Source organism: Ornithorhynchus anatinus, chromosome 21, assembly GCF_004115215.2.
Source record: "Ornithorhynchus anatinus isolate Pmale09 chromosome 21, mOrnAna1.pri.v4, whole genome shotgun sequence".
Classification (NCBI taxonomy): domain Eukaryota; kingdom Metazoa; phylum Chordata; class Mammalia; order Monotremata; family Ornithorhynchidae; genus Ornithorhynchus; species Ornithorhynchus anatinus.
In genome coordinates this window covers 20,521,303-20,546,243 of record NC_041748.1, presented here as the reverse complement: position 1 = coordinate 20,546,243, position 24,941 = coordinate 20,521,303, and the positions used below count along the sequence as shown (strand labels likewise).

At 51.6% G+C, this 24,941-nt stretch overlaps 1 protein-coding gene across 6 annotated transcripts in view; it reads left to right on the top strand.

The window, feature by feature from the left end:
- Positions 1-566: 566 nt before the first annotated feature.
- SEZ6L (seizure related 6 homolog like) overlaps positions 567-24,941 on the top strand; it is a 124,242-nt gene continuing 99,867 nt past the window's right edge. For all 6 annotated transcript variants that reach the window (XM_029049137.2, XM_029049134.2, XM_029049133.2 and 3 more), the window contains exon 1: positions 567-922. In XM_029049137.2, coding sequence (XP_028904970.1) covers positions 757-922 — 166 coding nt within the window. In that variant the 5' untranslated portion in view covers positions 567-756. The remainder of the gene's footprint in view (positions 923-24,941) is intronic.

The following is a 24,941-nucleotide window of genomic DNA, read 5'->3' as shown; positions in this document are numbered from 1 at the left end:
CATCAGGCCGCGCTGTGCGGATGCGTGGTCAAGGGTAGTTGTGTCATTGGGAGTACACGTGGGTGTGTTGGTCAGTGAGTGTGCGGGAGTTGGGAGTGAGTGTATGGGGGAGCTGGGTGGGTGATTTTCTTGGGGGGGGGCGACCGGGCCGGGAGAGGGTGGGCCGGTGCTAGGGTCAGGGACGTCAGGGGTCGCGGCCCGGTAGGTCAGTAGAGAAAGCCCAAGGGGCTGGGGAGAAAGAGGAGGAGGAGGGGGTGGTCAGGGTGAATTTGAAGTCTGTCCACCCCATGCATTTGGCTGTGCGGGGACCCGGGCTGGGGGGGTGCGCGGGTGTGCCGGGTGTCGGCGGGGGAGAGGGAGGGAGGAGAGGCGCGCAATAGCGAGGGGGAGGGCACAGCCTTCTCTGCCTCCCCCCCTCCCTCTTCCCCTTCCCTTTCCCTCCCTGCAATCCGCTCCGCACCGCCTCGGCCCCGGCCCCAGCCAAGCCGAGCTCCCTCCTCCTCCATCCCTCCTCCTTCTCCGTCCCTCCTCCTGCATCCCTCCTCCTCCTCCATCCCTGCTCTCGCATCCCTCCTCCTCCATCCCTGCTCCTGCATCCCTCCTCCTCCATCCCTCCTTCTCCTCCTCCTCCCCTTGACCCTCGGCCACAGGGACTGCGGGGCTCGGCGCGCCCCCCTCCCGCCGGCCGGACGCTAGCCCCGAGCCCCCCGCCCCATCCCCGACACCCCAGAAGCAGCAGCAGCCCCCCGCCGCAGGATGCCGGGGTTCGGGGGCCCGGGGGCCCCTCCTCCCCATCCCCCCGCTTGGCCTCCCGCCCTGGCCACCCTGGCCACCCTGGCCACCCTGTCCGCCTTGGGCGCGGGGCTCCGCCCGCTGGGGCTGCTGCTTCTCTTGCTGGGGAGCCCGGGGGCACGGGCCGGAGGTAAGTGGTGGAGGGCAGGGGGCCTCGGGAAAGTTTCAGGGAGTGTGGGGGTCGGGGAAGCCGGGGGGCCGGGGGCGGGCCGGAGGCGAGGGACCGGATCCCGGAGAGTCGGGGGGCGGGGGGACGAGCTGGGAAAGTAGTGGCGGGGTCCCGGACGAGGTGGGAGGATGCTGGAGGGTCCGTCTCGGGATCCCTCCATCCCTCTCCTGGTGCGGGCCTGGGTTTGGGGGCAGCGGGGTGTCATAAAAGGAGCGAGGGTCACTCTGAGGGGCCCCAGAGTCCCCCCCATGCCCCATCCCGGCCTCTCCCCGTTATCTCCGGCTCCCAGGGGCCGGGGCGGGGAGACCGGCCGGTCCTGGGGGCATGGGTGGGGGTGGTCCTGCTAGGCCCGTGGCCGCCCGGGACCTAGTGGGGGTCCCCCTCACCCCACCCCCTGGCAGTGAAAACTTGGAGGAGGTGAAGGAAGTAGAGGAAGGGGGAAAAGGGAACAAGGAGGAGAGGACAAGGAGGAGGAGGAGGAGAATACTGGGGAATGGGTTCTGCGCCCCCCGTCACATCCCCCTACCCCGGGTCGATCTCCCTGACGTTCTCCAGGCGGGACGGACGGCTTGGGGGGGCTTCATTCATTCATTCAATGGTATTTATTGAGCGCTTACTGTGTGCAGAGCGCTGTACTAAGCGCTTGGAATGTTTCCAGGGCACGAGCTGAGTCAGCCGCTGGGAACCCAGGTGTCCCCGCATCCCAGAGGGCATTCGACCAAGCTGTAGGAGTCTTGGCCGCGCTGACCGCTCCCCCAGCCACCAAAAAAAAACCAACCCTGGGGAGGGGGGGCTCTCCCGGGGGGAAGCGGCGGTAGTCAGTGCTCTGCACACTTAGAACAGTGCTCTGCACACGGTAAGCGCTCTATAAATAAGATCAAATGAGTGAGTGAATGAATAGAGTGCTTTGCACACAGTAAGCGCTCGGTAAATCCGCCTGAATGAATGGACGGATGGATGGATGGATGAATGAATGAGCTTCTTGTGCCAGGGAGTGGGGATCGGCACCCCCCACCCCGCGGCGACGGCTCCGGTTTACGCTCCGCGTTCAACTCGTTTTCCCGGAACGCCCACCCTTCCCTTGGACGACCGAATCCCTTGTTCACGGACTTCAGGGAACAGCCCACAGTCCTTTGTTTTACAGAGCATCTCCCCCAAAACCCTCTCGTCCTCCCCCTGTGGCGACGAGGCAGAGATTGTCACTGTTTATTGTTTCGTTGTACTTTCCCCAGCGCTTAGGACAGCGCTCTGCACAAGGTAAGCGCTCAGTCGATCCGAGTGGACGAGTGAACGAATGAGGAGCTCAGTGTTCCCATTTTATTATCTGTTCCTAGATCTTCCCTGCCTGCCCCCCCTCCCCACCGCCACCACAGGGAAAGAGAGAAAACGAAACATTTTGGCTCCGTTTGAAACGAGTGGTTTCTTAAAACAGCTGGTCTCCTCCCAGGATTCTGCCTCCTCCGGGATAACGCGTTCCTGCCCTTAAACGTTGCTTCCTCCCTAGTGGAAATTGCCGTTCCTAAATATCGGCCGGGTAGGGCAGCGCTCGTGCCGTGGGGCGAAAGGCGGAGGTGACCCGGCTGTCTAAGAAGGATGTAAACGCGAGGTGAAGGGCCCTCGGAGTTTCCTCACCCAAGGTCAGAACTGGGAGGCAGAGGGGCCGGGTTCCAATCCCGCCACTTGCCCGCCGGGCGACCCGGGGCAAGTCATTTCACGTCTCTGGGCTTCAGCTTCATCATCTGTCCAACGGGACTAAGCACCCTCTTACTAAGGTTCTTATTAAAGCTCCCTCTTACTAAGAGAAGCAGCATGGCTCGGTGGCAAGAGCCCGGGCTCGGGAGTCAGAGGTCATGGGTTCGACTCCCGGCTCCGCCACTTGGCGGCTGTGTGACTGTGGGCAAGTCACTTCACTTCTCTGTGCCTCAGTTACCTCATCTGTAAAATGGGAATGAAGACTGTGAGCCTCACCTCACGTGCGGCAACCTGACTACCCTGTATCTCCCCCAGTGCTTGGAACAGTGCTCGGCACATAGTAAGCGCTTAACAAATACCAACGTGATTATTATTATTATTAAGGTTGCGAGCCCCATTTGGGACGGGGATTGTGTCCAACTTGATTATCTTGTACCTACCCCTGCGCTTAGGTCAGTGCTCAGCACAGAGTGAGCGCTTAACCAACGCCACAGATAGCTTAAAAATCTGAAGCGTTTTCTCAGAGTGAAACTGAATTTCCTCTCCTGGGATTAATAATAATGTTGGTATTTGTTATGCGCTTACTATGTGCAGAGCACTGTTGTAAGCGCTGGGGTAGATACAGGGTGATCAAGTTGTCCCACTTGAGGCTCACAGTTAATCCCCATTTTACAGATGAGGTAACTGAGGCACAGAGAAGTGAAGTGACTTGCCCAGAGTCACACAGCTGCCAAGTGGCAGGGCTGGAATTCGAACCCATGAACTCTGACTCCCAAGCCCGGGCTTTTTCCACCGAGCCGTACTGCTTGTGGTCTTTCCAGAATGTCTCTCCATCCATCCAACTGGAGGAATATCCTGTGCCTATTTTTCATTATCTTTTAATCATCACCCAATTAATGTCCATTTATTTCATATGCGCAAGGGTGATTGATAACACTGCTGGGTTTATCCCCACGACCTTGTACCTTCCAAGTCAGCTGACCTGTTTCCATTGAGTTGTGGTTTTGCCCCCTATCCTCCCCTTCCCTGCCAAGCACTCAGTACGGCACTCTGCACACGGTCAGCGCTCAATAGATACCACTGATCGATTCCCTTCTTTCTGACTTTGAGGGAGGAGAAATGGGGAGGGGAGTTGGGAAGGGATGCGATCCCCAGGACCTTCAGCATTCCAGGACGTGGAAATTAAATCCGAATCCCTCCTACTTAGACTGTGAACCCCATGTGGGCCTGTGTCCGTACTGATAAAACTTAGTGTTCAGAACAGTGCTCGACCCATAGTAAGTGCTTAACAAATATCATAAACACACACATCCACACACGGCAACTGCACCTCAAGTTCCAGAATGCCATTGGACATAAATGAAGCGTGACTTGAGCGTGCTCAACCAATAGTATTTATTGAGCGTTACTGTGTGCAGAGTACTGGACGAAGCGTTTATCAAATAGAGTCGGTGGACACGGACCCTGCCCACAGGAGCTTCGAGTCTGCAGAGAAGCAGCGTGGCTCAGTGGCAAGAGGCCGGGCTCGGGAGTCAGAGGTCTCGAGTTCTAATCCCGCCTCCGCCACTTATCAGCTGTGTGACGTGGGGCAAGTCACTTCACGTCTCTGGGCCTCAGTTACCTCATCTGTAAAATGGGGATTAAGACTGTGAGCTCCGCGTGGGGCAGCCTAATTACCTTGTGTCTACCCCAGCGCTTAGAACGGTGCCAGGCGCATTGTAAGCGCTTAACAAATACCATCATCGTCATTATTATTATTACAGAGGGAGCCAGACATTAAAATAAATTAAAGAGAGGGGAAATAATAAAGAAAAAGGATGTGTAGGGGTATCCGAATGCTTTAAAGGGTCCACAGCCAAGTGCGTAGTTGACGCAGAGGGGAAGATGGATGGGCGAAATGAGGCCTCAAGGAAGGCTCTCGGAGGAGATGCCATTTTAGGAGGGTTTTGAAGGTGGGGAGAGTGTGTGGGTGGGTTCATTCAGTCATATTTACTGAGTGCTTACTGTGTGCAGAACTCTGTACTAAGCGCTTGGGAGAGTATGGTATAACAATAATAATAATGTTGGTATCCGTTAAGTGCTTACTGTGTGCAGAGCACTGTTCTAAGTGCTGGGGTAGATACAGGGTGATCAGGTTGTCCCACGTGGGGCTCACAGTTAATCCCCATTTTACAGATGAGGTAACCGAGGCACAGAGAAGATGTGACTTGCCTACGGTTGCACAGCTGACAAGTGGCAGAGCCGGGATTCGAACCTGTGATCTCTGACTCCCAAGCCCGAGCTCTTTCCAGCGAGCCACACGGCTCCTGGCGGAATAAGCAGACACATTCCCCAGTCTAGATGGGGAGACAGACATTAATATAAACATCAGATATGGACATAAGTGCTGTCGGGCTGGGGGGGGGATGAATAAAAGGAGCAAGTCAGGGCGATGCGGAAGGGAGTGGGTGAAGGGGAAAGGAGGGCTTAGTCAGGGAAGGCCTCCTGGAGGAGAAGGGCCCTCATTAAGGCTTTGAAGGGGGGGAGAGTCATTGTCTGCGGGATAGGGAGGAGGGAGGGCGTTCCAGGCCAGAGGCGGGACGTGGGCGAGAGGTCGGCGGCGAGATGGACGAGATGGAGGCCCAGTGAGACGGTTGCCATTAGAGGAGTGAAGGGCTAGGGCTGGGCTGTAGTAGGAGAGTCCTGAGGTGAGGTAGGAGGGGGCGAGGCCATTGAGCGGTTTGAAGCCAATGGTGAGGAGTTTTTGTTTGACGCTGAGTTGGATGGACAGTCACCGGAATTTCTTGAGGAGTGGGGAGACGTGGGTCTGTCGGATGTGAAGCGGGAGGGAACGCCAGACCCCAGGGGTGGGCAAAGGATCGTTGGAGAGATAGACGAGATGGAGAAGGAGAGCGACGGAGTGAGGTAGAAGGGATAGAGCTGATCGAGTGCCTCAAAGTCTAGGGAAAGGTGTTCCTTTCTGATGCGGGGGTGGACGGTCAGCCGTTGGAGGATCTGGAAAGCCGAGCAGTCGAACGACCCATCTCGTGGGGCAAGATGGGTCGACCGGTTTTCCAAACATTGCCAACTGTGGGGTGGAGGTATTGGCGTGCGATCGCCAGCGATGCTCCCACCTTCTCCCTTCAAATCGGGGACCCTCCCAGCTGAAGGAGGTTGCGTTGGGGTCACCCTTCTCGGGCGGAAGGGAGCAAGAACGATCAACAGATGGTACTCCTTCCGGTTGGACATGTAATCGATTCCGTAGATCTATTTTTAATATCGGAATCTACAGTTCTGGATGTCGACACTAGCACGGCTATTAAAATACAAAAGCTGCCATCCGGTCCTTCAATCCATGTCTGGACCCCTTCCTTGGCTAAGTGCCCCCGGCTTTCCTCTTCTCCCTCTCCCTTCTGCGTCACCGTGACTTGCTCCCCTTGTTCTCTCCCGACCCCCAGCCCCACAACACGAATGTCCGTATCTGTTACTTACTCATTTATATTAACGTCCATCTCCCCCTCTAGACTCTAAGCTCCTTGTGGTCAGGAAATGTGTCTGTTTATTGTTATATTGTACTCACCCAAGCGCTTAGTACAGTGCTCTGCACCTGGTAAGCGCTCAGTAAATACGACCGACTTTTCTAGTTGGAAGGGACTCCGCCTCTCCAATTTTTACTCCGTCTGTGTGACTTTTTACCCTGTTTTGACTTGAGTTCCGTGGAAAGAGTTGGTCCGGAAGTCAGAGGCAGTGGTCTGGTGGAAAGAGCACAGGCCTGAGAGTCTGAGGACCTGGGTTCTAATCCCAACTCCACCACTTTCATTCATTCAATCGTATTTACTGAGCGTTCACTGTGTGCAGAGCACTGTACTAAGCGCTTGGAAAGTGCAGTTCAGCAATAGAGACAGTCCCTACCCACAAGGGACTCACGGTCTAGAAGGAGGGAGACAGACATCAAAACAAGCAAACAGCCGTAAATAGCGGCAATATCAGTGAATAGAATTATAGCTATATATAAGTTGAAACCAGTAAGCAGGCATTAATATAAATAAATAGAATTATAGATACGTACATATATACACAAGTGGTATGGGGTGGGGACGGGGGCTAGAGCAAAGGGAGGGAGTCGGGGCGATGGGGAGGGGGAGCTGAGGAAAAGGGGGGCTTAGTCTGGGGTCACACTTGTCTGCTGTGTGACCTTGGGCTAGTCACTTCCCTACTCTGTGCCTCAGTTCCCTCATCTGCAGCGTGGGAATTCAATACCTGTTCTGCCTCCCACTTAGACAGTGAGTCCCATGTGGGGCCTGATTATCTCGCATCTACCCCAGCGCTTAGTACAGGGCTTGGCATCTAGTAAGCACTTAAGAGATACCATAATTATTGGAAAAATGGGTTCTTGTCCCAGTGCTACCCAGTGCCATGCTGTGGGACCTTGGGCAAGTTACTTAACCATCCTGTGCTTCAGTTCTCTCTTCTACTTGGCCTGGAAGCCCCATGTGGGACCTGATTAACTCGTATCTACCCCAGTGCTCAGTTCAGTGCTTGGCATATAGTAAACGCTCAACAAATACCACAGTAATTATCATTATTATTATTCCTTCTTCTTCAAAATGAAATAGAAGAGTTGCTTCTCCTTACTTCACAAGGGCTATTGTGAGGATAGAGCAGGATCTTTGATAGGAAAGTACTCTGGAAAAATAAAGTACTGTCCAAATTCCAGATATTAATTTTTGAATCCTCAAGTGGAAAAAAAAAACTTGATGGTTTGGGAGGTGATGGTGGTGTGCTATTAGCAGTGCTTTTCTCTTTAAAAAAAAAAAAATCTGTCATTACTTAGTGACATCCAGATTAATGGCCTCTTTATCAACTTTCATTTCTGGTTATTTTGTTCTCATTTGGTTCATTCTCCCTATTTTACTTAGGGATTGTTATGGGGTGAAGTCTTTAGCTCCCATTTCACTACTTTTACAATAAGGACAGTGCGATGAATGGAGATTTCCTGGTTTTCCAATTATTAATCCGGACAAGATGTGTCAAATCCTGCACCGCTCCCCAGATGAAATGCTGAACTCTCTAGGGAGAAATGACTTTCTCTAAATTTGGGGCAGAAGCCTCTTGTAAATTATTGTCATTGTAGTATTTAAGTGTTTGCCGGGTGTCAAGCACTGTTCTAAGTGATGGGCTAGATAGAAATTAATCGGATTGGACAGTCTCCATCGCACATGGGGCTCACAGTCTTAATACCACTGGAGTAATAATTGCAACGTTTCTTAAGCACTTACTATGTGCCAGGCACTGTTAAAAGTCCTGTGGTGAGTGCGAGCATATCGATTTGGACACAGCTCCTGTCCCATATAGAGCTCATAGTCTTCATAATATGTAGGTGCTTATTCTATACCAAACATTGTACCAAGCGCCGGGGTAGATACAAGATAATCAGGTCAGACGTGGTCCCTGCCCCACGTGGGGTTCACAGTATAAGCAGTGGAGAGAACAGGGATTTAATCCCCATTTTACAGATGAGGCAACTGAGGGCACAGAGCAGTGAAGAGACATAGTAATAATAATGTTCGTATTTGTTAAGCACTTACTAGGTGCAGAGCACTGTTGTAAGCGCTGGGGTAGATACAGGGTAATCAGGTTGTCCCACGTGAGGCTCCCAGTCTCGATCCCCATTTGACAGATGAGGTAACTGAGGCCCAGAGAAGTTAAGTGACTCGCCCACAGTCACACAGCCGACAAGTGGCGGAGCTGGGATTCGAACCCATGACCTCTGACTCCCAAGCCCGTGCTCCTTCCACTGAACCACGCCGCACCCAGCAGGCAAGTGGCAGAGCCGGGATTAGAAGCCAGGTCCTTCCGACTCCCTGACCCGGGCTCTAGCCACTGTGTCCGAACCGATTTGTCCATCCCAGCGCAGAGTACGGCACCTGGCACGTGGTAGACACTTAACAAATACCTTATTTATTTATTTTTTTTTGGCCACGCTGCTTCCTAATAGTACGATAGAGTTCTGTTCTATTTCCCTCCCAAGAGCTCAATACAGTGCTCTGCATCCGTTCGGTAAACATAGCTAACGGATCGATTGAGCCGAGCGATTAGCAAAATATCATCACGGAGCTGGCAGGAGCCCTCAGATGAAGCTTACTGGACTGCCGCTGATATCCAAGAGGATTCCACACCCAGGTGTTGGCTGTTTTTAGACTCAGGGCCCCTGTAAGCCAAGTGACGGTGGTTAGGATAACGATCCGAACGGTTGAGGGAGAAGATGGCGGTTTTCGCAGCATTTACCTAAACTCCTGCTTCTGGCGGTGGAGTCGGAGGTTCAGTGTGTGGCGTGAAGCGGTACGTATGTGGTAGTTTCCCTCGGGTGGGTTTCTGGAATCTCTTCGAACTTGAAAGCGTCTTGCGATTAGGTGCATTTTAGAAGACAAGAGGTGGTAATGCTTAATACTGGACTTTCCCCGGGCAGGTCCATCCTTTCTCGTTTCCGGAGAGAGGATTCTCTGACGGTTTCGCTCAGGTCGACGGGAGTCACAAGCTTCCTGTTGAACTCTGACCCTTTCTTCCAATTACGCGCATTTTTGAAGGCCAAGGCGGTTGAGATAGGGACCTGGTTTAATACTGGATTAACCCCGGGCGGGTCCATACTTTCTTGTTGCGGGAGAGAGAGCAATTTGTCGTTTTCACTAAGGTCGATGGGGGTCGCAGGCTTCCTGTAGAACTTTGACCTTTTCTTCCAACTAGGTGCATTTTAGATAGACTAAGGTGATAGAGATAGAGACCTGGCTTGATACTGGATTATCCAGTGCAGGTCCATACTTTCTCGTGTCGGGAGAGAGAATTATTTGCCGTTTTCACTAATGCCTAAGGGGGTTACAAACCTCCTGCTGTGCTCTGGGAAACAGTGTTGCCTAGTGGATAGAGCCCGAGCCTGGGAGTCAGAGGGATTCGCGTTCCAATCCCGGCTCCGTCACTCGTCGGCCGGGTGACCTTGAGCAAGTTACTCCTCTTCTCCGGGCCTCAGTTCCTTCATTTATAAAATGGGGATTAAGATTGTGAGCCCATGTGGAAGCAGCGTGGCTCAGTGGAAAGAGCACGGGCTTTGGAGTCAGAAGTCATGGGTTCGGATCCTGGCTCTCCACTTGTCAGCTGTGTGACTGTGGGCAAGTCACTTAACTTCTCTGTGCCTCATTTACCTCATCTGTAAAATGGGGATTAAGACTGTGAGCCCCACGTGGGACAACCCGATTCCCCTGTGTCTCCCCCAGCGCTTAGAACAGTGCTCTGCACATAGCAAGCGCTTAACAAATGCCAACATTATTATGATTATTATTACAAGGACTGTGTCCAACCAGATTAGTTTGTATCTACCCCAGCGCTTAGTACAATGCCGGGCACGAAGTAAGCGCTTAACAAATACCATTTTAAAAAAAAAGCCTGAACCTTTGGCGTCCAGGCCGACGGCTTTGCGGAAAGGGGCAGGAAGGTGGGTAGAGAGGGTTAGATGAAGAAGCGGCGTGGCTTAGCGGAAAGAGCCCGGGCTTGGGAGTAAGAGGTGGTGAGTTCTACATCTGGCTCCGCCACTTGTCTGTCGTGTAACTTTGGGCAAGCCACTTAACCTCTCCCTCGTCTGTAAAATGGGGATTTAGACTGTGAGCCCCACATGGGACAACTGATTACCTTATTTCTACCCCAGTGCTTAGTACAGTGCTTGGCATATAGCGCTTAAAAATACCATAATAATAATAATTATTATTATTGAACAAAAACCTCTGGTTTCCTGGCCTTGACCTAGGGGTTTGTGGCTAAAAGGGCTGAACCCCGGATACCTTGTGGTTGGATGACGTGTCCGCAAGAGGTTGTAATGAGAGACGCAGAGCGCATCTGCACAGTCAGGGACGTGGAGCGGAAATCGGCAGGATGCCCAGCGGCCGAATTGGGCCCTGGAATCGTAGGAGACCCGGTTTGATTTGAATCGAATGTTCGAGTGATTGGGCTCCTCCCGGGGAGAGATCTGGGAGACGAAAAGCTTTGGCATGTGATGGTGGAAGAGGGTTGACCAGAGGTTGTTGGGGCAGGGGTGAAAAGAGTAATGATAATAATCCCAATAATACTGCTAATAATAGCAGCATTGTTAAGTGCTTACTATGTGGCAGACACTGTGCTACGCGCTGGGATGGATTCAGGCAAATGGAGTCGGACAAAGTCCCCGTTCCACGTGGGGCCCACAGTCTCAATCCCCCATTTTACAGATGAGGTCGCTGAGGCCCAGAGAAGCGAAGTGTCTCGCCCGAGGTCTCACAGCCGAGAAACGGCAGTGCCGGGATTAGAACCTGTGACCTTCTGACTCCCAGGCCTGTGGCTCTAACCGCTATGCCGGGCGTAGGTGAAGTGGTATATTTGATCCTGTAAGCGTCAACTACCTGCAATCGGAAATCATTCAGTCCCTTATGGAAAAGACCAACTCTTCGGCTCCCATCAATACCCAATGGGTAAGAGTTGAAAACTACAGGGAGATGGGAGAAAATCAGACAACCTTATTTATTGAGAGCTTGCTATGTGCCGAGAATAATAATAATAATGATATTTGTTAAGTGCTTACTATGTGCCAAGCACTGTTTTAAGCACTGGATCTGTACAAAGAGCTTGGAAGAGCACGATACAACAGAATTAGCGGACGCGATCCCGGCCCACCGTGAGCTTCCAGCCTAGAGAAAGAGCTCGGGACTGAGGGTGAAGGGGAGTGTCAGAGGGGACCTGGATTTTAGCCCTAGCTCTGCCACTGACCTGCTGTGTGACTTTGGTCGAGTCACAACCCGTCTGGGCCTCCATTTCCTCATCTGGAGAATGGGACCGAGACTCCCGCCCGCCTTCCCTTTTAGATCGTGAGCCCCGTATGGGACGGGGACTTTGCCAGATCGACCCCGGTGACCAGCCCAGTTCTTGGCCGCCGATAAGCACAGACTAAATACGATAATAAGTAGTGAGTGAAAGAGAGACGACAAGCCCGTCACTTTGCCTTGGGAGAAGGGAGTCAACTAGGGTAGATTTTTCCCCCAACTCCTCCTCCCTCCTAAGAGCCAAGTGATAGAATATTCTTCACCAGTTGTAAAATCCGCAGCTGTGCTCCCCCGGTTAGGGGAACTGGTCTGTTTCGTCGCTTATCGCTTTTATCTAGCCGAATCTGTCAGTCCTCTCTGACATCCCTCTTGAGACCCTTTGTGAATTACCGGATTCTGACCAACCCCCGTTTGAGTTAAGAGCAAACCCGGGTTCTCATCCCGGCTGTGCCACTGACCTGCCGTGTGACCTTGGTTTAGTCACTTAGCCTCTCCGGCTCTCCGGTTTCCCCGTCTGTAAGAGGGCCGAGAGGGATTGTGAGGTCCTAGCGGGACGAGGACGGCGTCCGGTAACCTCACGTCCACCCCAGTGCTTAGCACATAACTGCGTAGCGAACGCCGTCGTTGCTGTCCTGACTGTCTCCCCGTCTTGACTGGACGCTCGTTGTGGGCAGGGAACGCGTCTGACCACTCTGTTGGATTGTACTCTCCCAAGCGCTTAGAACAGTACTCCGCACCTAGTAAGCGTTCAGTAAATGCCCCTGATGATGATGATGACGTCCGGTCGGGAACTGTTAGAAGCAGCATGACGTAGTGGATAGAGCAGAGGCCTGGGAGTCAGAAGATCGTGGGTTCTAATCCCGCCTCGGCCACTTGTCTGCTGTATGACCTTGGGCAAGTCACTTCATTTCTCTGAGATCTGTAAAATGGGGTTTAAGAGTGTGAGCCCCAAGTGGGACAGGGACTGTGCCCAACCTGACAAACTTTTATTCACCCCCGCACTTAGTACAGTGCCTAGCACATAGTAAGCGCTTAACAAATGCCATAATTATTCATTAGTGTCATTATTTGTCACAACCGAGCCCTGTTATCCGTTGACTGCAAAGTCGGCTCAGGATTCTAGGCCGCGTTAAAACCTCTCACATACCTCTCGCGATTATCATGAGCCAATCAGTGGACTGTACTGAGCGTCTACTGAGTGGCCGGTATCCTCCTATTTCCCCTATCCCTCATCTATTTGAATGCCTTTCTTCCCCCGTAGACTATAAGCTCCTTGTGGGTAGGGATCAGATCTACCAGTTCTGTCGTGTTGTACTTTCCCAAGTGCTTATTTCAGTGCTCTGCACACGGTAAGCGCTCGATAGGTACCATAAAAAATAAAATCCCACCAAAAAAAAACCCCACTACTGGACTAAGTACCTGGGCGAGTACAATCGTGGTAAAAGAAATTAAACCTGCCCTTACGGGGCTTACACTCTAATGAGAGACTGATCCCAAATAATCTGCCGATAGGAGGAACAAGTGAAATGAAACGGGGGATGGATACGTGCCTAAATAATTGAGGTCGTAAACCGACATGTAGCAAGTCGCGTGGACATGTGTGAATCTGTGTGTTGAGGTGGAAGTTGGGAAGATATGTCTGGGCGAAGAAAATTAATCAGGGAGGAGGAGCTGGGATTAGGGGGGAGCTTTGAGGATGGGAGAGCTGTGGTCTGAAGGACTGAGGATGGGGGATAAAGCGTTCATTCAATCATACTGACTGAGCGCTTTCCACGTGCAGAGCACCGGACTGAGCGCTTGGGAGGGGACCACGGAACAATAAACAGCCACCTTCCCTGCCCGCAACGAGCTGACAGTCTAGCGAGAGTTGAGGAGGGTGGTCCGAGGGTGGGTGAGTCCAGAGCAAGAGCCAGCGAGGAGGTGGGCCGCAGACGGAGCCGTGACCTCCCATCATCGACGGCAGCGGTGGCTGAGCACCCACTTTGGGCAGAGCACTGTTGTAGGCGTCTGGGAGCGTACCGTAGAAATCAAAGACCACCCCCCCCCCCCCGGATTAGGTGACCCGGAAGAAAGGAACAGAGGAGGGCAAGCGGAGGGCGTGGAGAAGCCTCAGACCCGGTCTGAGATAATAATAGTAATATAATAATGATGATGATGGTGGTATTTGTTAAGCACTTACTATGTGTCAAGCACTGTGAGATCCACATCAACTGACCAGTCGGCACAGTCTAGTGGACAGAGTCCGGGCCTGGGAGTCGGAAGGACCTGGATTCTCGTCCCGGCTCCGTCACTTGTCCGCTGCGTGACCTTGGCCAAGTCACTTCACTTCTCTGGGCCTCCGTTGCCTCACCTGTAGAAAGGAGATAAAGTCTGTAAGCTCCATGTAGGACAGAGACTGTGTCCAACCGGACCAACTTTAATCTACCCCGGTGCTTAGTACACTGTCTGGCACATAGTAAGTGATTAATGAATATCATAAAAAGAAAAATCATGTTGTGGCGGTAGAAAAAGCCAGGGCCTGGGAGGCAAGGGGATCTGGATTGTAATCCTGGCTCTGCCACCCTCCTGCTGCGTGACCCTGGGCAAGTCACTTCCCTTCTCTGAGCCTCAGTTTCCTCATGTCTAAGTGGGAAGTGAATACCTAGTCTCCCTCCCCTTAGAACATGAACCCCATGTGGGAAAAGGGACTGTGACCCCATCTTTTTATCTTGTATCCATCCCAGCGCTTAGAGAAACAGCACGACGTGGTGGAGAGAGCCCGGACCTGGGAGTCAGAAGGTCATGGGTTCTAATCCCGGCTCTGCCCCTTGTCTGCTGAGCGATCTGGGGCAAGCCGCTTCTCTATGCCTCAGTTACCTCATCTATCAAATGGGGGTTGACACCGTGAGCCCCACGTGGAACAGGGACCGTGTGCAACCTGATTTGCTTGTATCCACCCCAGCGCTTAATACAGTGCCTGGCACACCGTAAGCAATGAACAAATACCGTAATTATTGTTATTATTAGGACATAGTAGGCTCTTAACGAAAACCACAGTTAGTATTGTTACTGAGATGGCCCCCCAGGTAGGAAGATCTGTGTGGTTTCTACAAGGCGTTGGCTGAGGGACAGGAAGCGAAATGAACATCCACTTGGAGAGGGAAAAAAAAATTCTCCAAGCTTATTAAGGGCAGCGATGTTGTCGGCCTTGTTTTCAACACAAGAAATGGGAAATCAACAATGGCAGCTTCTGTCACAGTTGATCCAAATAGGCTGGGATCCGTCTGGGTAAATTCATTCAGACGGGAGGGTTTTGTGTCTTTGGTTTTTTGTTTTTTTTTTTTAACAGTTTGCGGTCTTCGGGGTGGCCGGTTGGCCCAGTAATCTGATTGACAGCTGTGGACCGAGGGGGCTGCCAGACCTTGCCAGCTCTTCTACTTCCCTCGTTAGAAATGGAAATGGTGCAAAACTCAAAACGTGCGGGTTTGGTTCTTTTTCATCTATAAATGGTATTCGTGAAGCCCTTATTTTCTGTCATTCCAGTTGGGTTTCCTCTTCCTCTCCCTCAGCAGTCTACCATTCCAATTGGGTCTCCCTTCCCTCTCCCTCTGCAGGACCGCCATTCCAGTTTTATTTCCCCTCCCTTTCTCTGAGCAGACTGCCATCCCAGTTGGGTTTCTCTTCCCTCTCCCTCGGCAGGACCTCCATTCCAGTTTTATTTCCCCTCCCTTGACAGCACCGCCATTCCAGTTGGGTCTTCCTTCCCTCTCGTTTCCCTGTGTTTCCACACCCTCACTCTGTCCCTGCCTTCAAAATCCTGGCAGCTTGGCCGCTTCATCACTGCGTGCCCAACAGAGAGAAGAGGGAGAGATTAAAGGGAAGAAAAAAAATCCAAGCCAACTTGAGAAGCAGCATGGCCTAGTGGGTAGAGCCCAGTCCTGGGAGTCAGAAGGATCTGGGTTCTAATCCTGACTCCGCCACTTGTCTGCTCTGAGACCTTGGGCAGGTCACTTCACTTCTCTGGGCCTCAGTTCCCTCCTCTGTAAATTGAGGATTAAGACTGGGGGCCTCATGTGGGACAGGGACTTTTCAACCTGGTAAACTTATATCTTACCCCAGTGCCTGGCACATAGAAAGCACTTCGCAGATATCATTTTAAAAAGTATAGTAACTCCGTTTTACAGATGAGCAAATCAAAACACGGAGAAGTGAAGTCTTACCCAAGGTCACACAGCAGACAGGTGGAGGAGGTTCATTCATTCATTCATTCAACAGTATTTATTGAGCGCTTACTATGTGCAGAGCACTGTACTAAGCGCTTGGGATGAACAAGTCGGCAACAGATAGAGACAGTCCCTGCCGTTTGACGGGCTTACGGTCTAATCGGGGGAGACGGACAGACGAGAACGATGGCAATAAATAGAGTCAAGGGGAAGAGCATCTCGTAAAAACCGATGGCAACTAAATAGAATCGAGGCGATGTACAATTCATTAACAAAATAAATAGGGTAACGGAAATATATACAGTTGAGCGGACGAGTACAGTGCTGTGGGGATGGGAAGGGAGAGGTGCAGGAGCAGAGGGAAAAGGGGAAAAAGAGAGTTAAGCTGCGGAGAGGTAAAGGGGGGATGGCAGAGAGAGTAGAGGGAGAAGAGGAGCTCAGTCTGGGAACGCCTCTTGGAGGAGGTGAGTTTTAAGTAGGGTTTTGAAGAGGGAAAGAGAATCAGTTTGGCGGAGGTGAGGAGGGAGGGCGTTCCGGGACCGCGGGAGGACGTGACCCGGGGGTCGACGGCGGGATAGGCGAGACCGAGGGACGGCGAGGAGGTGGGTGGCGGAGGAGCGGAGCGTGCGGGGTGGGTGGTAGAAAGAGAGAAGGGAGGAGAGGTAGGAAGGGGCAAGGTGACGGAGAGCCTCGAAGCCTAGAGTGAGGAGTTTTTGTTTGGAGCGGAGGTTGATAGGCAACCACTGGGTTGTTTAAGAAGGGGAGTGACATGCCCAGATCGTTTCTGCAGGAAGATGAGCCGGGCAGCGGAGTGAAGAATAGACCGGAGTGGGGCGAGAGAAGAGGAAGGGAGGTCAGAGAGAAGGCTGACACAGTAGTCTAGCCGGGATAGGATTAGAACCCAGGGCCTCTGACATCCTGGCCCGGGCTCTTCCCACTGTTTGTCAGAAAAGGACCCCGAGTTTTGCACTTTCCCGGGGTGTTCCCTGAGCCCAGGGGAAGTGGAGGCACCCTGTCTGGTGGGCCCACCTCCCCACCCTCCAAAACATACACACACAAACACACACACATCCAAGACTTTGGGGAGACAGTCAGCTGTCCGTGCCCTGTGCGTGTCTGCTTGAAAGCCAATTTCCAGGGAGAAGTTCCATTGGAAAATCGTGCTCCCAGTAATTTCTCTCTCCCTCTCCCTCCCTCTTTCCCTCCTTCCCTTCCTATCTTCTCCCTCCCTCTCTTCTTCCCCTCTTCCTCTCTTTTTCCCTCCCACCCCTTTCTTTCTCCTCTCTCTTTCTCCCCCTCCCCCTTTTCCTTCTCTCTTCCCTCTCCCTTCTCCCTCCTTCCCCCTTTCTCCCTCTCCTCTTTCCCTCCCTCTCTCTCTTTCCTCCCTCCTTCCTTCCCCCCCCCCACCACCCCCTGTAGACTTAGGAAATGATAATAATAATGATGATGGTATCAAGCCCTGTGCTAAGAGCTGAGATCGATAGAGGAGAATCGAATCGGGCACAGGCCCTGCCGACCTGGGGTCACAGTGTAAGGAGGAGGCAGAAAAGACAGCTTCTCCCCATTTTACAGATGGGGAAAGAGCCCGAGACGAAGAGTTCATCGAAAAGCAGCGCGGTCTAGTGGCTAGAGCCCGGGCTTTGGAGTCAGAAGGACCTGGGTTCTCATTTCGGCTCCAACACTCGTCTGCTTTGTGACCCTGGGCAAGTCATTTCCCTTCTCCACACCTTTTCTATAACACGGGCACAATCCCTGAGATTTTTAAGGTGCTCGAAAGTTAACACGTGACTCGTTCTCCTAGACTCTAAGATGGTTTTGGGCAGAGAATGTGTCCGTTCTGTTGCTCTAGTGTACTCTCCTAGGCGCTTAGTACGGTACTCTGCACACAGTAAGTGCTCACTGAATACGATTGACTAAGTGCTTCGCATAGTGCTCAGCACCCAGTAATTACCACCGATTCGGATAAAGTATCCACCAGCGGGACGGAGGTCGCGTCAAATCTGACGATGGCGGGCTTGGCCCCAGCATTTAGGACGGCGCATAGGCACTTAGAAAGTGCTCGAAAAATACCCCGGTTTTGAGTAGGAGGAGGAAGATTTTTCAGCGGAGCTCGAACTGTCCATCTCCGAGCCTGCTTCTCGGCATCGGTAGCTGAGGCGTCAGGGGACGATCCTATAATGGGAGTGGTGCCACCTAACAGATGGTATGAGTCAAAGCGGCAAGGCGATGCCAAGGGGGCTGTGGGAGGGCGAGGATCCGGGTCCAAACAGGTGCCCGTCCCGGGCAGCTCTCTGGCCAGTTGGAAGAGATGCCGGGGTCACCGGAGGTCAGACCCGAAATGGTCCCGCCCAACCTCCCCGTCTAAGGAAAGGGCCCCTCCCCTAGGGGTCGGGAGAACTGGCCCGGAATCCCGACGTTGCCCATCCTCTCTGTGGAGAGTTGGAAATTCCCAGGAACGGGAGGTGTCCGTGAATAAATCCCACACGTGATCGTCCTCTACTTCTTCAAGGTTGTTCAGCGGGAGAATTAATGAATCGCTCCTCTGGACACCATTTCGTCAACATTTCAAGCATACGTATTGAGCTCCTCCCGTGCGTGGAGGACTGTAGTGGGCTCTTGGGAGCTTAGAACAGTGCCCAGCACATAGTAAGCGCTTAACAGACACCGTCATTATTAGAGCTACGAGAAGCTCGCCCTGCCCTCAAGGATTTTTCAGTGCGATGAGGGAGGCAGACACTTAATTCCACAAATGATGAGTAGTGGGGATCGCGAATGATGTCCGTAAATGCAGTGGAGGTGCGGTAGGTCACTCAGATTTATCGAGCATCTTGTTTCTATTCTAAACACTTAGGGGAGAACCCAGAAAGCAGCTTGGTCTTGTGGACAGAGCCCCGGCCTGGGAGTCGCAGGCCCTGGGTTCTAATTCCGGCTCCACCACTTGCCCGCTGTGTGACCTTGGGAGAGTCACTCACTTCTTCTGGGCCTCAGTTCCCCGCAAAATGGGGATTCGTTACCGCTTCTTCCTCCTACTTAGACTGTGAGCCCCCGTGACACCCGGTTATCTTATTATCTATCCCAGCACTTAGTTTAGGGTTTGACACATCATAAGCATCTAAAAGGGACCACATTGATGATCATAATTACCACAACACCACCAGTGGAGAGAAAAAGGGGGTGTATAATGCAGCAGGGTCGACAGACACAAAATTTCGGTAGCCATTTGTCATTCATTCATTCATTCAATAGTATTTATTGAGCGCTTACTATGTGCAGAGCACTGTACTACGGAGGAAGCGGACACGTGCCTCTCAACCTGTGCTGCTGTAATAACGGTGGCATTTAGTAAGTACTTACTCTGTGCTGAGCACTGGGGTAGAGAGATCATCATCATATCGGACCCAGTCTTTGCCCCACATGGGGCTTTTGTTCTCTGAGAGACTGGGTTAATAATAATAATAATAATAATAGTGGTATTTATTAAGCACTTAGTATGTGGCATTTTCTTCCCGACTGTCACCTACAACCCATTTTCCTACCTCCAGGATTCCGGGTGGGGAAGGAAATTCGTGGGCTTGGTTATAGGTTGCTGATAGGGAACGCGTCTGCCTACTATGTCGTAGCGCACTCTCCCGAGCGCTTAGGACAGTGCTCCTCACACAGTAAGCGTTCCAGAAATACCACTGATGATGAAGATGGGTTGTCTGGATATTTTAAAATTCAGATTCCAAGAAATACGACCAGTTCTTGAAGAACACAGGGTTTCGCTCCAAATTATGCTCAGTATGCCCTTCGGGGCTGCGGGTTTTTTTGTTGTTGTTTCGTTTTCTTTCTTAAATGCTATTTGTTAAGCGCTTACTTGGTGCCAGGCACTAAGCGCTGGGGTAGATAGAAGCTAATCGGGTTGGACATGAGCCTTGTCCCATATTGGGCTCATAGTCTTAATCCCCGTTTGACAGATGGGGAGACTGAGGTCCAGGGAAGGGAAGTGACTTGCCTAAGGTCACCCAACAGACAAATGGCGGAGCCTGGATTAGAACCCAGGTCCTTTGATGCCCAGGCCCGACTCTGTCCATTGGGCCACACCGCTCACTGGGCCACGCTGCTTCCCCCTCCCGCAGACGAAACTCCTGTCGTGCCTTCAGAATGCACGGAGACACGTTTTCCCAACACTTCTCCCTCCGTCTCCTCAGAGACTCCTCCGGTCGTGAGGAAGGCAGTCTGGAAACGATGCTGTCAGTTTCCTAGGCAATCCGCCTCTTCCCATTAGGTCTGACCCCGCTTCCCCTTGCTCTGCCAAGCAGAGGGAGAGGAGAAGCCCGTCGGCGTTGCGCCTTCTCAACCGTAAACCCTTCCCGTTAACGGGTCGGACGGTGACGGCCCCTCCGGGCCCTCGGGGTCCGGCCGTCTTGCGGCCGTCACGGCGGGCCGGACCTCTGGACTCCCTCACCCCCCGCCCTCCTCCCACCGCCTCCCAGCCTTGCTGGGGCGGGGAGGAAGGTTGGAATGACCCCTCTGCAGTCACAGAGCAATTCCCCCTTCGAAACCTCGCTGTCCTTCCTCCGGTCGTTCAGTTGTGTTTATCGAGCGTTTACTGTGTGCAGAGCACTGTGCCAAGCGCTTGGGAGAGTAGACAGGACAATAAACAGACACACTCCAACCCACAAAGAGCTTACAGTCTAGAGGGGGACATGAGGAGAAATAAATAAATGACAGATGTGGACCTAAGCGCTACGGGTGCTAAAAGATGATGTGGCCGGTGAAATTCCCCCATGGGTGGGAGTGGGGGGCGGCAAAGACCGAGGCAACGAGGAACCCTCAGTCCCGAGCCCGAAGTTTGCACCCAAAGACCGTCCCTTGTCCCCTAGATTGTCGACCTGTTACGAGCAGGGAGCCTGTCTGCTAATTCGGTTCGATCGGACTCTTAATACAGTGCTCTGCACACAGTAAGCTCTCAATAAATACCATTGATTGTTGCTGCTGTGCAGGTATTTTGCAGCTCCTGATCTACATACACGCTTTCTCTTGTTAAGTGGTTACTTTGTAATAATAATAATAATGATGGCATTTGTTAAGCACTTACTATGTGCAAAGTACTGTTCTAAGCGTGGAATGCCAAGAACAGTATTAAGCACCGGGGTAGATGCAAGGCAATAATAATAATTGTGGGATTTGTTAAGCATTTATTACGTGCCAGGCGTTGTATCAAACACCAGGGTAGATAAAAGGTAATCTGGTTGGGTACGGTCCCTGTCCCACACAGGGCTCACAGTTTCAATCCCCATTTTACAGATGAGCTAACTGAGGCACAGAGACTAATAATAATGTGTGCTCACTGTAGGCTGGACGTTGTACTAAGCGTTGGGGTGGGTACAAGCAAATCAGGTAGGACTCAGTCCCTGTCAAGCATGGGGCTCACGGTGTCAATCCCCATTTTACAGATGAGGTAACTCAGGCCCAGAGAAGCGAAGTGAATTGCCCAAGGTCACACAGCAGACAAGTGGCAGGGTCGGGATTAGGACCCAAGTCCTTCTGACTCCCAGGCCCGGGCTCCATCCACCAGGCCACACTGCTTCTCGCGCTGCAGTCAGGTCAGACCCACCGGGGACCCACCATCTAAGGAGGAGGGAGGAGGATTGAATCCCCATTTTACAGATGAGGCACCCGAGGCCCAGAGTTGCGAAGCGATCTGCCCGAGGTCACAGAGCAGACGAGTGGCGGAGCTGGAATTAGAACCCAGGTCCTTCTGACTCCCAGGCCCGGACTCCTGTCATTCAATCAGCGGAATCCAAAAGCAAAGTAAAACGTGCGGGCCGGGCTGTAGTAGGAGATGAGCCAGGCGAGTTTAGAGGGGACGAGCGGATCGAGGGCCGGAAAGTCGACGGCGAGGACTTTCTGTTGGACGCAGAAGGGAGTGGGGGACCGTGTACGGAACGTTCGGTAGAAGAATGATCGGGGCAGCGGAGCGGAGTGTGGACTAGAGCGGTTGGAGGCGGGGAGGTCGGCGAGGCGGGAAAGGATGAGAGCTCGGATCAGCCTGGTAGCCGTCAGGCCGGAGGGCGAAGGGCGGATTTTAGCCATTCCCTGAAGGTGGAACCGACAGCGTTTGGGGACAGACTGGATATGGTTTAGGGCAGAGCTTCCCACACAGTAAGCGCTCAGTAAGTACGAGCGAATGAACGAATGGGAGGGTGGAGTGAAAGAGATGAGTCGAGGGTGGTGCCAAGGCTCCGGGCTTATGTCGAAGGGAGGAGGGTGGTGTTGTCTGTAATAATGGGAGAATTGGGAGGAGGACAGTACAGGGCTAAGCGCTTAGTGCAGTGCTCTGCACACGGCGCTCAATAAATACGATTGAATGAATGATAGGACTTGGGTGCGGCGAGGGTAGAACGAGATGGATCATGGCCAGGGAAAGCTACTGGAAAGGATCCGTGACTCAAACATCCTCCACTTACTGGAATATTTCTTTTCCCCCACCTTACATTTCTCTTTTCCAGGAAAATCTCATTCATTTTTCTTTTAAGGAGGAAATGAAATATGTCACCCTAGACTTGCGAGTAATTTTTCCTCAGACTTCACGTGAGCAGAGCACAGGTCCCAGCCGGCCGAGGGCAACTCGGCTAAGTTCAATTATTGCGAGGATCCGTTGCCGTTTCACTCTCTTGCACACAGAAATGGAAAACTCAGTAAAATCCGAATTGGCTTGCGGCCTGGGAGGGGGACGGTGTCGTTCGGGCTGAACCCTCACGTGGCAGAAGAGTTGTTCTGCTGCCTTGGAAAGGAGAGAAACAGCGTGGTCTAGTGGGTAGAGCCCTGGCCTGACATTCAGAAAGATCTCGGTTCTAATCCCGGCTCTGCCACTCGTCTGCTGTGTGACCTTGGGCCGGTCACTTCACTTCTCTGGGCCTCAGTTACCTCATGAAGAGTCCGAGCCCCAGGTGGGACAGGGACGGTGTCCAACCTCATTAGCTTGTCTTAACCCAGCGCTTAGTACAGGACCTTGGACACGGTAAGTGCTTCACAAATACCCGCCCCCAAAAGAGTGGTGATTATTGAGAGAACGCTGTGTGCTCTCGGCTTGGGAGAGTCCAGTCTAGGGGATCACGTACCTTAACGGCCGTTAGAGGAAGCCGATAGGCCGAGTCTTACGTTGTACTCTCCCAAACGCTTTGTACAGTGCTTGGCATGCAGTAAGTTTTCAGTAAATACAATCAAATAAATTTGAATTAATTCAATCCTATTCATTCATTCAATAGTATTTATTGAGCGCTTACTAGGTGCAGAGCACTGTACCGAGCGCTTGGAATATACAAATTGATGGGCTTACAGTCGGGAGAGACAGACAGACAAAAACAATAGCAATAAATAGAATCAAGGGGATGAACATCTCATTTAAAAAATAGCAATAAATAGAATCAAGGGGATGTACCTCTCATTAACAAAATAAATAGGGTAATAAAAATATATACAAATATATACAAATGAGCAGATGAGCACAGTGCTGAGGGGAGGGGAAGGGAGAGGGGGAGGAGTGCTTACTGTGTGCAGAGCTCTGTATTCATTCAAGTGTATTTATTGAGCGCTTACTGTGTGCAGAGCCCTGATTCATTCAGTTGTATTTTTTGAGCGCTTACTGTGTGCAGAGCACTGTATTCATTCACTTGTATTTATTGAGTGCTTTCTGTGGTAAGAGCCCTGTATTCATTCGGTTTTATTTATTGAGCACTTACAGTGTGAAGAGCACTGTAGTCATTCAAATGAATTTAATGAGTGCTTAATAATAATGTTGGTATTTGTTAAGCGCTTACTATGTGCAGAGCGCGGTTCTAAGCGCTGGGGCAGATACAGGGTGATCAGGTTGTCCCACGTGAGGCTCACAGTCTTCATCCCCATTTTACAGATGAGGGAACTGAGGCACAGAGAAGTTAAGTGACTTGCCCATAGTCACACAGCTGATAAGCGGCATAAGGTGTGCAGAGCACTGCATTCATTCACTTTATTTATTGAGCGCTTATTGTGTGCAGAGCCCCGTATTCATTGAAGTGTATTTATTGAGCACTTACTGTGGGCAGGGCCCTGAATTCATTTGCTTGCATTTATTGAGCGCTGACTGTGTGCAGAGCACTGTTTCCATTCCTTGTATTTATTGAGTGCTTACTGTGTGCAGAGCCCCGTATTTATTCACTTGTATTTATTGAGTGCTTACTGTGTGCAGAGCCCCGTATTCATTCAAGTGTATTTATTGAACACTTACTGTGTGCAGAACACTGTATCCATTCCTTGTATTTATTGAGTGCTTACTGTGTGCAGAGCCCCGTATTTATTCACTTGTATTTATTGAGTGCTTACTGTGTGCAGAGCCCCGTATTCATTCAAGTGTATTTATTGAACACTTACTGTCTGCAGAGCCCTGAATTCATTTGCTTGTATTTATTGAGCGCTTACTGTGTGCAGAGCACTGTATCCATTCCTTGTATTTATTGAGTGCTTACTGTGTGCAGAGCCCCGTATTTATTCACTTGTATTTATTGAGTGTTTACTGTGTGCAGAGCCCCGGTATTTAATGAGCGCTTACTGTGTGCAGAGCCCCGTATTCATTCAAGTGCATTTATTGAACACTTACTGTGTGCAGAGCCCTGAATTCATTAGCTTGTATTTATTGAGCACTTACCGTGTGCAGAGAACTGTATCCATTCCTTGTATTTATTGAGTGCTTACTGTGTGCAGAGCCCCGTATTTATTCACTTGTATTTGATGAGCGCTTACTGTGTGCAGAGCCCCGTATTCATTCACTTGTATTTTTTGAGCACTTACTGTGTGCAGAGCACTGTATTCATTTACTTGTATTTATTCATTCATTCAGTCATATTAATTGAGCGCTTACCGTGTGCAGAGCCCTGAATTAAGCGCTTGGAAAACATCCCCTTGATTCCATTTATCGTGACAGTGTTGTCTTGTTTTTGTTTCGTTCTGTTTTGCTCTGCCGTCTGTCTCCCCGGATTAGACTGTGAGCCCGTCATTGGGCGGGGATTGTCTCTATCTCTTGCCGAACTGTACATTCCAAGCGCTTAGTACAGTGCTCTGCACATAGCGCTCGATAAATACTACTGAATGGATGAAAGCTCAATTGGGCAACGGCTAGAGGTAGTCCCTACACTGTATTCCTTCAGTCGTATTTATTGAGCGCTTACTGTGGGCAGAGCACCGTACTAAGCACTTGGGAGAGGACAAGATCCCTGACCCATTCCCTGCCCACAACGAGCTTGCAGT